Here is a 14,050-nt window from a genome sequence, read left to right on the forward strand (position 1 = left end):
GTTAAAAATCCAGCCCATGTCCTTCTCCCATTCTTCTCCCCACTTTCTGTCTCTTCCAAAAAAATAACGTGGGGGGAAAAAAAAAACTTAGGTAGGCTGTGGCTTTTTCTCAGTTGGAACTCAGTGGCCCAAAGTGTCAGAGTGTGCCAGGATATATCCCCCCACACCATTACACCACCACCACCAGCAGCCTGAACCGTTGATACAAGGCAGGATGGATCCATGCTTTCATGTCGTTTATGCCAAATTCTGACCATCTGAAAGTTGCAGTTGAAATTGAGACTCATCAGACTAGGTGTTTTTCCAGTCTTCTATTGTCCAATTTTGGTCATCCTGTGTAAACCGTAGCCTCAGTTTCCTGTTCTTAGCTGACAGGAGTGGCATCCGGTGTGGTCTTCTGCTGCTGTAGTCCATCTTCTTCAAGGTTGGACGTATTGTGCGTTCAGAGATGGTATTCTGCATTCCTTGGTTGTAACGAGTGGTTGTCTGAGTTACTGTTTCCTTTCTATCGTCTCCAACCAGTCTGCCCATTCTCCTCTGACCTCTCACATCAACAAGGCATCGTCGTCCACACAACTGTTGCTCACTGGCTAGTTTGTCTTTTATGGACCATTCTCTGTAAATCCTATGGATGGATGTGCATGAAAATCCCCCGTAGATCAACAGTTTCTGAATTCTTCACAATCGTTTTATGCTTTACACACATATGGCGGAATTCTTCTAATAATACAACTTGTGAGCGTGTTTGTCGTAGATTGGTTTATAGTGTTTGAACAGAGTCAGTGGTGAGCTGGTGTGTTTGAGCTGCAGCAAGTGGCAGGGGAATAGGTTTCAAAAGAGATGGGTACTTGATTCTATAGGAAGGCAACAATGTAGAATAAACATACATCAAGACCATTATAAATCAGGACAGGATCGTTAGAGTGATTAAGGATTTTTTTTATTGGAAAGAAACTTCTAAATAGGTCATTTTGATACATGGAGACACGTTTTTAGGAGTTTAATCAGTGAAGAACTTTGGATTCATTATTCTTGCAAAAGTGTGAGACTAATGAACCCAAACTCACTGTGTAAAACCATGGTTTGCACAATGAGGAAGATAATTTGTAGCCTACACAGAGAGACAACACACATAATTACGTGCACCAAGGACAAGGCTAAAAGTTAAGAACGAGCTTAACCATACAAATTTGTCTTTAGCTTATTTTTAAAGAATGAAAATATAGAGAATGTGCAAACAACAAATCATCAGGAATGTTGTTCTGTACGTCCAAATCTCGAAGCAATATCTTGATTTAATTTGGACAGAAACTTAACACTGGACACGATAACTGTTATAAATAAATCTTAAGCGAGAACAAGCAACAATGGCGATTTCCAAATTGATCATAATAATGTCTGATGCTGAATACATGTTGGTAAATCCTATCATTATACCACACAATCATTTGAGAGTGTCAGTGAAATTACCACGGCACTCTTCACTGCTGTAATTATAGTTTATTTAGGTGGAACCGCTAATTTGGAAGAGCTGTGTGATCCTCAGAGTTCAATTCCAAAATCATTCTTTTTCCTCCACACATTTCCCTACAGAACTACTCCTGATACTTGTTCTGCTATTTCAAAAAAATGATTGCATAAAAAAGGAACTTCTGTCGAGGCTGATTTAGCAACAGTGTCCTGTGATACCATTGCCTTATCAGTAGCAAACAGAGAGTTTAGCCTTTATGCTTTACAGTTAGAGGCAGCTTTTATCTAGTACAGACCTCATCAATCTTGTGTTTAACTGCACTTTCTCTCAGTGTGAAACATATGTTGATACTGGCTTAGATGGGTGAAGATAGAATTACAACGCAGCCGCGATGTCTCGCTTATTCAGTCGTTTCACTGGAGTTCAATTGTGTAATCTTGCAGAGTCATTCAGTACCATATTAGGGGAAATGTGTCGGTTTGGGGACATATGTTGATGATAGCATGTGTTGTTTCTTTAATTAGAGCAAGAGATGCATCAGTACATACTATGTTATATTTTTCTGTCACTGTGTGTCATATTGATGAAGTCATATTTTTTATTTCTAGTGTGCACTTTAGTCTTCTGCTAGTGTTCTTTAATCTGTGCATGATGTGCCATTTTCATTGTCAGCCTTTTCATCTCCTTTATGTGGATGTGTTTGTGTGTTTGCATCAGGGGCTCTAAGGTGGACACAGTGGAGGTGCTGTGTTTCAGAGACAGGACTCTGCAGGGAAGTCGCTCCATTCAGCATAGTATCATGTTCCAGGTCAAACTGCCTGAACTCCCCAACAACTCGGGTAACCTCTATTTTTTTTTTTTTTTATGTGTGCCTTTGCATGTGTGTAGGTGTGTTTGTGCTCTTAACATTATGTAATATTTATGTGTGTGCTGGTATGCATCTGTATCTCCATTCATCTGTACTTACTGATGTAAATGTATGTGTGAATTTATGTGTAAATGGTAACTGATATGAACCCACAGTCTCAGTTTTTTTTGTCCGCTGACACTATCAGCTTCATTTTCAAGCCACACTAATCTTGCAAAGTCTCTCCATTATTTCTTTATCTGCTGAATAAGGGATTGAGGTCATTTAAATGGAAATTGCAGAATGGGAAAATTGGTAGGTCTGTGATCTGTGAAAATTTTTTTTTTGAGTTAAGATGAAGTGTCTTTGTTTACTTCAGCGTACGTCTTCGTCGCATCGTGGCTTTTAATTAGCTCGCAGGGGATGTACTCATGCAACTAAAACTGATTTAACCTGTCTGGTTCTGCACGGACATGTGAATGCTGGGGCTGCCTGCAGAGCACCGGATTGTAATGAGATGATGTTATTCACTTCATCTGTCAGCGATTTTAATGTTGTAGCTGATGGGTATGCATTATTACCTAATTTAGATAGCCAGAAATAAAATTTGTCACTTCTATGAGCTTCACAAATGAAAATCCTTTCTTTCTTCTTCTTTACTGTGTTCAGGGCAGGCAGAAATATCAGAGAAAGCTATGCATATAAGAGTTCATTGTTCTCCTGAAAACTGTTTCAAACTCACTTACTTTGCAGATGTAAGTGAATTCTTTTTCTTCTTTTACATCTCATTTTACAATCTATTAATCTGTTAACAGTGTGTCCTAAGAGCGTAGGCTGGGAGAAGAATAAGAAGGGAGCCATGGGACCCAGGATGGTCAACCTCAGTGAATGCATGGACCCCAAAAGGTAAAATACACAATACAAATGTGATAAATTGTAGGAATGTTATTGTACCTAGCTGCCGTGTAACTTATAAGTTGTGTTGCTGCAGACTTTTAGATTGTGCATCTTCTGAAGTTAATAAAGTAGTGTTACTTTTAAACCGACAACTAAATAAGGAAAGGAGCACTAATTTATAGTAAGCTACGACAAAATGAACATAATCCAACTATTCTGAAGTTAATGTTGAAGAAAATGCAGGTCTTCAGTTGTCTCGGTTGACTGTCTGCAGACTTGCTGCGTCATCAGTGGACCTGAACCTGAAGCTAATGAGATGGAGGCTGGTTCCTTCCTTGGACCTGGACAAAGTGGTCAGCACAAAGTGTCTTCTTCTGGGCGCTGGGACGCTGGGTTGCAATGTGGCCAGGACTCTCATGGTAAGGATGGAAACACGAACAGATAGGCAGACAGAGCAATGAAAGAATGGTGGAAATTGACACTGTTTCGAGAGGGAAAAGTAACGTAAAATGTCATCGATCCTAATGTTATGCGGTGTTTCCATGGGCTGTAATGAGTTTTTTCGCCACTTGTGTTATTATGAAGCAATGTTTGGTGTCTGCTCTACTAGCATGATGCACTGACTCTCTACAATGTAGCTCATTACAATAGTGTGACGCACTCAGGAACTTTATTTGACTCCCAACAGGAATGTTTCTAGCACAGTGCTATACCTCCATATTCATGAGGGTCAATTATGGTCGGATTGGCAGATTTTGAGACAGACAGTTGATGTTTTTAAACAAAGATATTAGCATGGAAGAAAAGAATATTCAGTTCCTCACAAAATTCTCAAATATCCCGTACAAAGTGAGATACTTCAACAAAATTCGAATGGACAGTTAACTCAATATCACACTTCAATTTTCTTCACACTAACAAAATTGTAACAGCAGTGTTCTGATTTATATGTGAGTTCAGTTCAACCTATCAGTATTATTGACTCCACTATTTAAAAATAGTAAGACAATTAACACGTACTGCTGCCCTCATGATCTCTGTCACATCAGAGAAGTTACCTCAAGTGATGTATGATTCATAGCAGCTTTCTATTCTGCGAAAGTGAGAAACACATTTTCATGGCACATAGCCTTCATCTGAACTGATCTGCAATTAAACGACCAATTATTTGCTTCAGTCTTGTCTTCTCCTTGGCCGCCCTCTAACCCTGACAAATCATCTGCCTCTAACTCGATTTTCACTAACTAAACAAGACACAAGTGTGGCATGACATTATACTGTTTACTGTAAACAATTTGTCTAGTCTTGCCAAAAGGGTTTTATAACTCTGGTAGACATTTGTTTATTAAATATTTTTAATACGCCACAACCTGCCATTTTAGAGTCAGTGTTATGGTTTTTTTTAAAGACTTTTCAGTAACTCATTTCAGTCTGTTAAAATTTTGCCAACACTGGATTAAACTATTTACCATGTAGATGTGAGAAAACATTTCGTCTTATTTGATTTGCGATTTCATCTTATTTTGACCTCAGAGATGTAGTCATTTTGAATGTTTACCTTGATTGTGATGTGAAACGTAACAACTATAGCGAAATTACTACGTTGGACCATGTCATTATTAGTAATTGGCTGCCTGCAGGTGTCATTCTCATTTGAATTCACATCTATCTTTTTTACATGCCAGTTACTGTCCATTGGGGACTTCCCAGATGGTCTGTCAGTCAATTTTTAAGAAAAAGAATACCCTGCTGTAATGAAATTAATAGTATAGCAGGACCTTTTGTTACCAGAGAGTGCTGTTAATGAGAAATATCGAGATTTGGACCAGAAGAATAAGGTTGTAGTACCTGCACGCTGATGCTTCTATTATTTTTCAGCTAAATTGGAATTGCACTAAGTATCGATTTTTGAAATGCACACAGGGAACACTAGCTCCCACTCATTGTCACTGAAGCTCTGCTTGGTCCAGTCCTCATGTTGATAAGTACCGCTTTTATAAAATAGTAAAATAAAATAATGATGTTTGTCTTTGTTCTCCAGGGATGGGGAGTGAGGCACATCACATTTGTAGACAATGCAAAGATCTCGTACTCCAACCCAGTTCGGCAGCCTCTGTATGAGTTTGAGGACTGTCTCGGAGGAGGGAAGTCCAAAGCTATGGCGGCTGTTGACCGACTTACCAAAATCTTTCCTGGTGTGGTGAGTCAAATACTGCAAGATAATGTAGTTATCTCTCCTCACACATGAGGGTTAAATCATTGCTTGCTCCCTGGAAACCTGAGTTTGCTTCATGTAAGAATCTGTGTTATAAGTTGGGAAACATTGTGGTTATGTTGATATTTCTTTGTTTCTTTTTCTTTCTGCAGGAGTTTTTGCACAATTTAATAACTAAATCAAACTGCCTCCTTGTGTCTTAGATGTGAAGAAAATTAATTTGAATTGCGATATTATCTGAATATTAATGCTGGTGTTTTCATTACTTCGCAAATTACTGAGTGTGTTCTCTGGGGGAGATATTTGTCATATTAGCAAATTAAAATGCAGACAAACACTCACAGCAAGGCTCTGTTTTAGTGTGAAATAGGACAGCCATTATTAAGCCACTTAGAACACTGAAGACTGAATGCATATTTATAACGGGGCTTGTGTACACCTGTGAGCCATTTGCATTTCATAATCAGATGACTCACTTTTCCTATTGTCTGCCCTCCACTGTCTTGTACTGATGGGGTTGTGGAAGTCATCCAAGTTAAAAAAGTTCAATTCAATTTCCTGTTTGTCTGAAGTTACATCCTATTTATGTGGTTAGCTGTAACATCCTGTTGTTCAGTGTTTGTGAACTGTCTTGACTTGGGCCCCACTTAAAATTAATCATTGTCTTCTTGTCAGCTCCCCATCGTAGATTACAGTTTCTGTGTTCACCTGAGATATTAACAGTTCACATAGAAAATGTTTTGCTTGTCCTTGTGTTTCATTTGAAGATTTTTAGAGTACTGAAAAATCGGAGTGTGTGACAATGCACAGTAACTCTGGGTGAGTGTGAGATGAGACAATCAATACCTCTCACAGTAAATATGAAAATACTGCAAGGAGATAAAAACTTAGCTAAGAAAAAGGCTGAGACCAGGGGAGAACAGCAGCACATTTATAGCTTTAATTATTAAATCCTGTATCTCATTTGTTGAATCTCTACCAAAACCAAATTGTAAAAAATGAGAGAACTAGCAGTCATTTATGGAACTGGTAATCTCACAGAGATGACTCACAGCATGTCCAACTCTTCTTTTGTTCATCTGGTCGCCTTTTCAGATATATTTTGGGAGTCTTTCATTGGTCTAGACCTCTTTCTTGTGCTAAGTCTACCACTACAATTTTCTGCATCACCTTGAAATCAAACAAACTCAGAACATTATAGGATCTTTTTGAAATACTTCCAATCCAAGAGTGCTAAATTATGAAAGTAGAGCACAGAATGTAAAGAAATGTTTGAAATCTCTTGGTTTCTTTTCAGCTGGGGAATTTTGACACAACTAAATACACTGGAGATCAACATTGGAGAACAATTTCTGAACACGTGATTTTTTCAGAAATAATTTTATCTTCATTGCCCAACAGTTGAAGGATTTTTTTTCTTTTTTTTTGTTGAATCACTTTAACAAAAAAATGTTATTTTGCAGAAAACACAATGATCAAAATTAGAGCACAACAATGATTGTAGCACAGAGAAAGAGTACAACTAAATTTTCTAAACATTGCAACAGTCAACAATTAGTAGGAAGTGTACAGGCCATTGCTTTGAATGACTTCAGTCTCATATCTGAGACCACAGGGCATCACTAGTCCCTCACACTACTCTGGTGTGATTTTGGTCCACTCTTCTTCCAGTCTCTTCCACAGTTTGGTGACTGTAGTGGGTTTCTTGGCCATAACTTTGTCGCCAAAGATTTTCCAGCGGTTCTCGATTGGGTTTAGATCAGGACTTTGGGCTGGCCATTTCATTATTTCAGTGTTTTCAGTTTCAAGGAACAGATTTACCCATTTTGTTGTCTGATAGGGGGCATTATACTGCATGAAAATTGCTGGCTGATTGGTTGATGAACACAGGGAAGGAACCACTTTGTCGAAAAAGGTTTTGATAAACATTTGCATTCACTCTGCCATGTAGCTGTATAACAGGCCCAACTCCTGCTGCAGAAACCATTCTCCAAACCGTGACACTTCCTCCTCCACATTTCACTGACTTCTTAACACAGTTTGGGTTCAGTCTTTCATAACACGCATAATGTTTCCCATCCAACCCAAATAAATGATACTTGCTTTCATCAAAAAAATGAACTTTGGACCAGCTCTCCTCTGTCGACACAACATGCTCCTCAGCAAAGGTTACATTAGCCTTTTGATTCTTTCTGCTAATGAGAGGTTTGGTCACTGCAGTGTGGGCTTTCTGTCCAAATGCTGTTCGACGTTGAGACACTGTATAACGAGACAGATCCGTACCCTGTTCAGCACTGAACTTCAGAATATGTGTAACTCATGAAATGTGCTTAAAATATTGCTCTTTTGCTCCTGTTTGAATAATTTCAAAGAGGACTATGCAGTAACCATGACATTTAGAAAATTGTAGGTTCCTTTCTCATTTTGATCTCCAGTGTAAGAGCAGGCATTTTAGAGCTCTCCTGTCCTCAGCTTGCCTTTCCTCGTCCATCACATCTAATAATCTGATTCACTCATTAAGGTCGTGATGCAATCTGCCTGTAATTCTGTAAGGTTTAAACCTCATTTTGAAGGTACTGACCTTGCACCATTTGCAATCATGACTTAATAATAGGTCGCTCCTAAAACCATATACAATGAGCCGGGATAATGGCGTCAGAGACAGTAAGACCAGAGATGTCCTTTTGAGATGCACATTTGCACATAAACACACAAAAAACTATCATGCCATCAACCTAATATCCAAGTCTCTCACAGTCATCTGTCAATCTCTGTTTCTCTCCTGTTCCTCTGGGAATCTACTCGAAAGTAAAGAATCCAGGTGCAGCCCTTGATGGATGGCCCTGTGCTGCTGTGACATGTCCAGACACTTTGTTTGTGCGCCCCTTAACGTGGCTACACCCATACCTGCTCCTATTTTTATCTGTTTTGGTTTGTGTCTGCTTCTCTCTTCTTGCTACTTGTTTTCCCAAAAACACAGGGGCATCAGGTGTTACCGTGAAAGATAGAAGGAGATGTGAGCACAGTGAACTGAAAATGCAGACATGCATTAATTGCACAGAGATTGTGGTTCAAACAAGGTCACAGTGTTTAAAATGTCAAAAGCAGATTTCTTATTTTGTCTGCGGACAAATACTGTCATCTGACATTTACAGGTTAGTCTGTAGTGTTGGCACCGGCTTCTTTTGCTCTCTCTTTATAAATTTTGTCAACATTCGGGTCAGAGCTCATTGAAGGTATCAACAGTATCATTGGTGGGTTGTTGTCATGAAATGTTGTTTACCTATTAGGAAAGAAATTTTCCATGAGTAGAAAGACGTGCTGTCTTCTTTGGCTGCAGATTATGGGTGTTACAGTGAAAATATATTATATAATTACAATCTCTGCAGCCCAATTTCACCCTCTGACTGCTTAGCAACACTTACGTCAAAGTGAAATGTAAATTCAAGACTTAGCTAACAGCTCCCACTTCTGAATTGTGGGGAGTGAAAGCAGAAGATCCACTGATTCAGGAAAAGTGGCTTTTCTTCTTCTTAAAATCTCACCATCATTTCCTTTTTTTTCATGCCCTTTTCTGGCCCTCTCTTGAGTATGAAATTACTCTTGACATTTCCATTTGCCTCATTTTTGAGTATCCAGTCCCTAGAGACAGACACAGTAATGCAAGGTTGGGGATGGACAATAAAAGGCGTTAAGTGATTGAACTATCATTTTGCCTTGCCATGTTTTTTACATGACTTCTTGTGAAATTAAAATGATGTTTCAAGCCACAGTTTTTGTACACTACTGTTGATTTATACAGTGGTGCCAAGTCCACACTGGACACCATATTTTTTGATGTTGATCAGTCAGTGGCAAACAAAACAAAAAGATGTATTTGACACAACAATTTTAGAAATTAGCATTTTCATATATTGGAAGTTTTTCTACCGCCTAAAGCTTTTTCTGTCAAAGCACCCTTTGGTCATAAAGTCTGCAGGTAACTCTAATTACACCTTACATTCTGATACTGATTATAGCTCATATTCTGTAGCCTTAGAACTTTGTGTCTAACTACATGCATTCATGAAAGAATATTTTAAAATTCAATTTTTGGATTTAGACAGTGCTGCAGTAGAGAGTCACGGAACACCCTCTGAAAAAGTAAAGCCTTTTTATTTTGATACTTTGGACCATATACAATTTATTGCCTGTTGTTAGCACAAAACGTGTTTCTAAATGAAAAGCTTCCGAAATGTTTGAATTGTTGATCTTTTGCAACTACAACTTTCTAATTTGAGTATCCAGAAATGACTGCTAATTTGAAAATCGAACATTTAAAATTTTTAAACATCACTGTGCATATAAATGAAGATGGAATAATTTCCATGGAGTGCTCAATTACTCTACATTTGGCCTGAATTTGTAAGCAGTGGACACTTTTTCTCTTCCTCTTTCTCTCTCTTCTTTCTCTTCTGCTTATTTTTTTGCAGAATGCAGAGGGTTACAATATGAGCATCCCTATGCCCGGCCACCCGGTGAATTTCTCTCAGGCTACTCTTTCACAGGCCCAGAAGGATGTGGAGCAGCTGGAGAAACTTATTTCAGAGCATGACGTGGTGTTTTTACTGATGGATACAAGAGAGAGCCGATGGCTTCCTACAGTGATCGCTGCCAGCAAGAGGAAGGTAGGAAGGAACAATACAGTCTGTACAGCTAACAGAACAATCAGGTTCAGAGGTGGATAATAAAAGCTTCACTGATATAATTTATATATTAAATATAAATCTTTTTCATGGCAGAATTTCTTTGCAAGGCCTGGGATAAAAGGCAACACATTTTGCTTGAGAACTGAGCAGCGTAATAATGTGTGTTTTGGGTGTGTTGCTGAAATGTTAGTATATTGGTGTCTTGTAAACTCATGAGGGTTGAGCATGCTTGTGTGCATGACACAAAAATAAATCAATCAATTAATAAATCAATATTAATACAGAATGACATAATCCCACACAATGTGAAAGCAGACCCCTATAGTGATGCATACATGGAGAATTATCTTTCAATTCTGCAGCTCTGTGGAGTTTTATGGTGCACTGTAATGTCTCAAATTAGACTTCTTTCCAGCCACAGTTGATGTGCAAGTTTTCAGCAACTAACATGTGAATAAAATACCACAAAGTCTTAGATGTTTTTTTTTGGAGCTGGGGGAGACCTAAACAAAGATGAATATTCAACTTAGACTTACCAAATGGCCAGTGACAAAACTGCAAATGAAAATTATTGTCCTTTCATGTTTACTGGATATTTATATGGGGGATTCTTTTATATTACTAGCTGTAACATCCTTATAAGGTGGTTGATGTGTCTGGGCCTGACGGTCATAGGCTTGTTGTGGAGTTCTTTTGACCTCAAATGACATATTCAGAGACTGTTTTTGGAAAAAGCTGATAAGATTCTCATGGGATTCAAACCCCTTATCAAGAAGTCAAACAGCAGCACTGCATTTAAACCACATTATTGATGTATGCTTTTACTTTATATTCTACATGACCGGCAGATTTAAAAAACGTTGTTTTAAACACAGTGTTTGGTCAGTAAGTTCTTTTAAGTACATTATTTTGTTTGGGGCACTAGTGTAAGTCAAAGGAAATCAAGATAGTGGATTTCTGCAGGTGTCTTTGGTCAAAACGTTGCATTGCACCCCAAGCTGTAGTGCAGCACTGGGGCAGGAGATGTCAGGAACTTCTTCACATTTTTCTTGTTTTACTTACTTTAAGTTGTAATCTAAGAAATTGGGAGGCTCTTTCACTTCTCTTCCAGGAAGCTGAAATTGCTTGATAGCATTGGCAACCCTTTCTGTTTACCAGTTTCTTATTTTATTAGTTGCCAGGCAACATTAGGTCTCTTGAACATTGTGTCAGGAACTTGTAATGCCTCCATTGGTAACTCTGATCCAACTCCAATATTGCTTCATGCAGTTAGGGGTGTTTTTTTTGGACGGCTAATTAGGTTTTCTTTATGGCCAGCAGAGCTGAGAGGTTATTTGGCCATTTATGCTGTGAGGCTGTTTTAGACTGTGGTGCTAATTGCCTTCAAAATCCGTTCTAACTGCTTCTCCACAAGTCTGGATGCTTTCAAATTTTTTAAGAACTTATTAATGTTTTATGTCACTGCTTTTTGAAATGATCGAACACATTGTCTGTGGACGAGCCATTTAGTTGATTTGATTTGGTTGAAATGGGCTGTGTGTATTCAGGAGAAACATAAATTGCCCCTAATCAAACCAAAGCTACTGAAAATCTGTTATTGCCACTGCTTTGTAAAAACCCTTTTATTACGACAATTCCCCATAATTGTAATCTGTCTCTTGTCAGCTAGTGGTAAATGCTGCCCTGGGCTTTGACACGTTTGTTGTGATGCGCCACGGCCTGAAGAAACCTCCCGTCAGTCAGAGTGTTTCCACAGGGGCCGACTCCTCTCCTTCTTGTTCCTCTGCTTCCTCTTCGTCCTCCACACCGGCCGGCTCTGCACCCTCAGCCCCAGGATCCTCTCTGTTCTCCAACATCCCAGGACACAAGCTGGGATGCTACTTCTGCAACGATGTTGTTGCACCAGGAGATGTGAGGAAAATGCACTGATTACAAGCAAACACTTAACTCATGGACTCACTTATTGCATTACAGTACAGATATGCATGATAATGGAAACATTTAGGAGTTAATAGACAGCAGGTAGGATTTGTTGATGTGTTTTCTCCAACGTTCAGTAATTTTTGGAGACTGAAAAGAGAACCGGTATTGGACTTTTAAAAAAAAATTACACTAAATAAATGTTGCTCTATGCGACAACTGCAAACATGGTGTAAATATTATGTTTAAAACTTCGTCTTCTTCCACCGAGTCATCAAAATATCTATTGATGAAGGTTCAACTCAATCAGCTCAATCACTGTGACTATTTTCACATTTTCTAGGAAGGTCTGAATTTTTCTTGTAAACATTTTCATATGCTGAAAATCTATAGCTTTTAAAAATCCCATGTGTAATCGTGTTGTTAAGAAGAAGGGGAGAAATGCCCGACACAACCTTTTCACTTGTGAAAATCACACTTTTCTCACAACCCACATTCTGACTGCATCCCCTGACACTTTTCATCATTTTCATCTTCTTCTCTCTTGTGACCTTATGATCAGTGTAATGTATGAAGACTGGTAATCAGTGATTAAAGGCCACAGCCAGTTGTTGGAACCTTGCTCTGTTCAGCTAGAACCTCGCCTATAATTGCCATGCGGCTCCAGCTCACTGTCACAGATTACAGCCTGCATGTGCTAAGTTTTAAATGGAGATGCGAGTTTGAGTTTGGTGAATGAATAAATACATAGAAATAATGTAACGAGGGTACAAGTGGTGTTAGTTCATTGTCAAACACATGCTGTTTGACCACCTCTTATACCAAGTGAAGCATGTTAAAAATGCCAAGTTTAGCTGTAATGTCGTCTTTAAACAAGGTTATTACTTTTACTGTAGTGATTACACTTCAAATTTTTAAAGTCTATGCTCCTTGTATGGCTCTGGAGCTCATAAGTTCACCGTTCCTTCTGCTGACTTATTGATCGAGCTCTTAGGTCTGCTGTGTAATATTTCAACTATTAAATGAATTTGGAATTTACATGCAATTTGGTACAGACGCTAATGGTCCGTCCATCCATTAGCTATACCCGCTTGTCCTTTTACAGGGTCACGGGTGGGCACAAGCCTTTCCCAGCTGACATTGGGCAAGAGGTTGCCAGCCAGTGACAGAGTGACATAATGTTCCTATTTTCAGAAAAATGCTGCAGCATTATTAAAAGCCTACTTAACTGAAAGTACCATATTAGTCAATGTGCCATGATTCCTCATCTCCGCTCTTCTTACCGTTCTTGAGGAGAACCTCTCAGGTTGAGTGGATTGAAATCTGGGTTTGTAGAATGTTGTCTGGAAATGATTATTTACACTGATGATATTACTCTTTTTCTTTTGCCCCTTGTTTTCTCCACTGTTTTATTTGGTCGTAAACAGTCAACTAGAGATCGGACCCTGGATCAACAGTGCACAGTCAGCCGACCGGGCCTTGCCATGATTGCTGGAGCCCTGGCTGTGGAGATGATGGTGTCCATTCTACAGCACAGTGAAGGGTAAGCATGGTAAAAGTTGTGTTGGCTAGATAATAGGAATTGTTGTAGTTGTAATACTGATGTGGCCAAGCATTCAGAGGATAGAATCTTGAGCACAGAGATGTTCCAAATACAGAGCGTGTGTGCTTGCTAGCAATTAATACCAAAGGCAAGGTAAGCATTGGGAATGCAGGCTATTTAAAATGAGTGCTAGAGATAGCTCAAATGCTTTACAAAGATCTGAAGTAACAGTAGAAAGTTACACAGAAGCAAAATCTTTAGTTTGATTAGAAAACAGTGCACTTAACTAATTGAAGGTCCTCCTTTTTAAAACTTTTGCTAAGATGCACATATTCATTTTTTTATCATTAAAAAAACATGAAAATAATCCGGATTGTTCATAGTGAGCCTCAGTCTCACTTTTCCCAGTGCTGAGAAAATTGATAAATAGATAACAAGAAAGATAGGTAAGTAGATCGATACTTTATTG

At 38.8% G+C, this 14,050-nt stretch overlaps 1 protein-coding gene across 7 annotated transcripts in view; it reads left to right on the plus strand.

Annotated features, from left to right (window-relative positions):
* Positions 1 to 14,050, plus strand: part of atg7 (ATG7 autophagy related 7 homolog (S. cerevisiae)) — a 71,528-nt gene that overhangs the window by 8,302 nt on the left and 49,176 nt on the right. For all 7 annotated transcript variants that reach the window (XR_008601679.1, XR_008601680.1, XM_023261703.3 and 4 more), the window contains exons 9-15: positions 2,189 to 2,310; positions 3,134 to 3,224; positions 3,490 to 3,634; positions 5,257 to 5,415; positions 9,903 to 10,097; positions 11,784 to 12,029; positions 13,466 to 13,581. Coding sequence is in view for 5 of the 7 variants with exons in the window: in XM_023261703.3 (XP_023117471.2) it covers positions 2,189 to 2,310; positions 3,134 to 3,224; positions 3,490 to 3,634; positions 5,257 to 5,415; positions 9,903 to 10,097; positions 11,784 to 12,029; positions 13,466 to 13,581 (1,074 nt within the window). In the remaining 2 variants the exon portion in view is untranslated. The remainder of the gene's footprint in view (positions 1 to 2,188; positions 2,311 to 3,133; positions 3,225 to 3,489; positions 3,635 to 5,256; positions 5,416 to 9,902; positions 10,098 to 11,783; positions 12,030 to 13,465; positions 13,582 to 14,050) is intronic.

The sequence above is a fragment of the Amphiprion ocellaris genome, chromosome 5 (assembly GCF_022539595.1).
Source record: "Amphiprion ocellaris isolate individual 3 ecotype Okinawa chromosome 5, ASM2253959v1, whole genome shotgun sequence".
In the NCBI taxonomy this organism is placed as follows: domain Eukaryota; kingdom Metazoa; phylum Chordata; class Actinopteri; family Pomacentridae; genus Amphiprion; species Amphiprion ocellaris.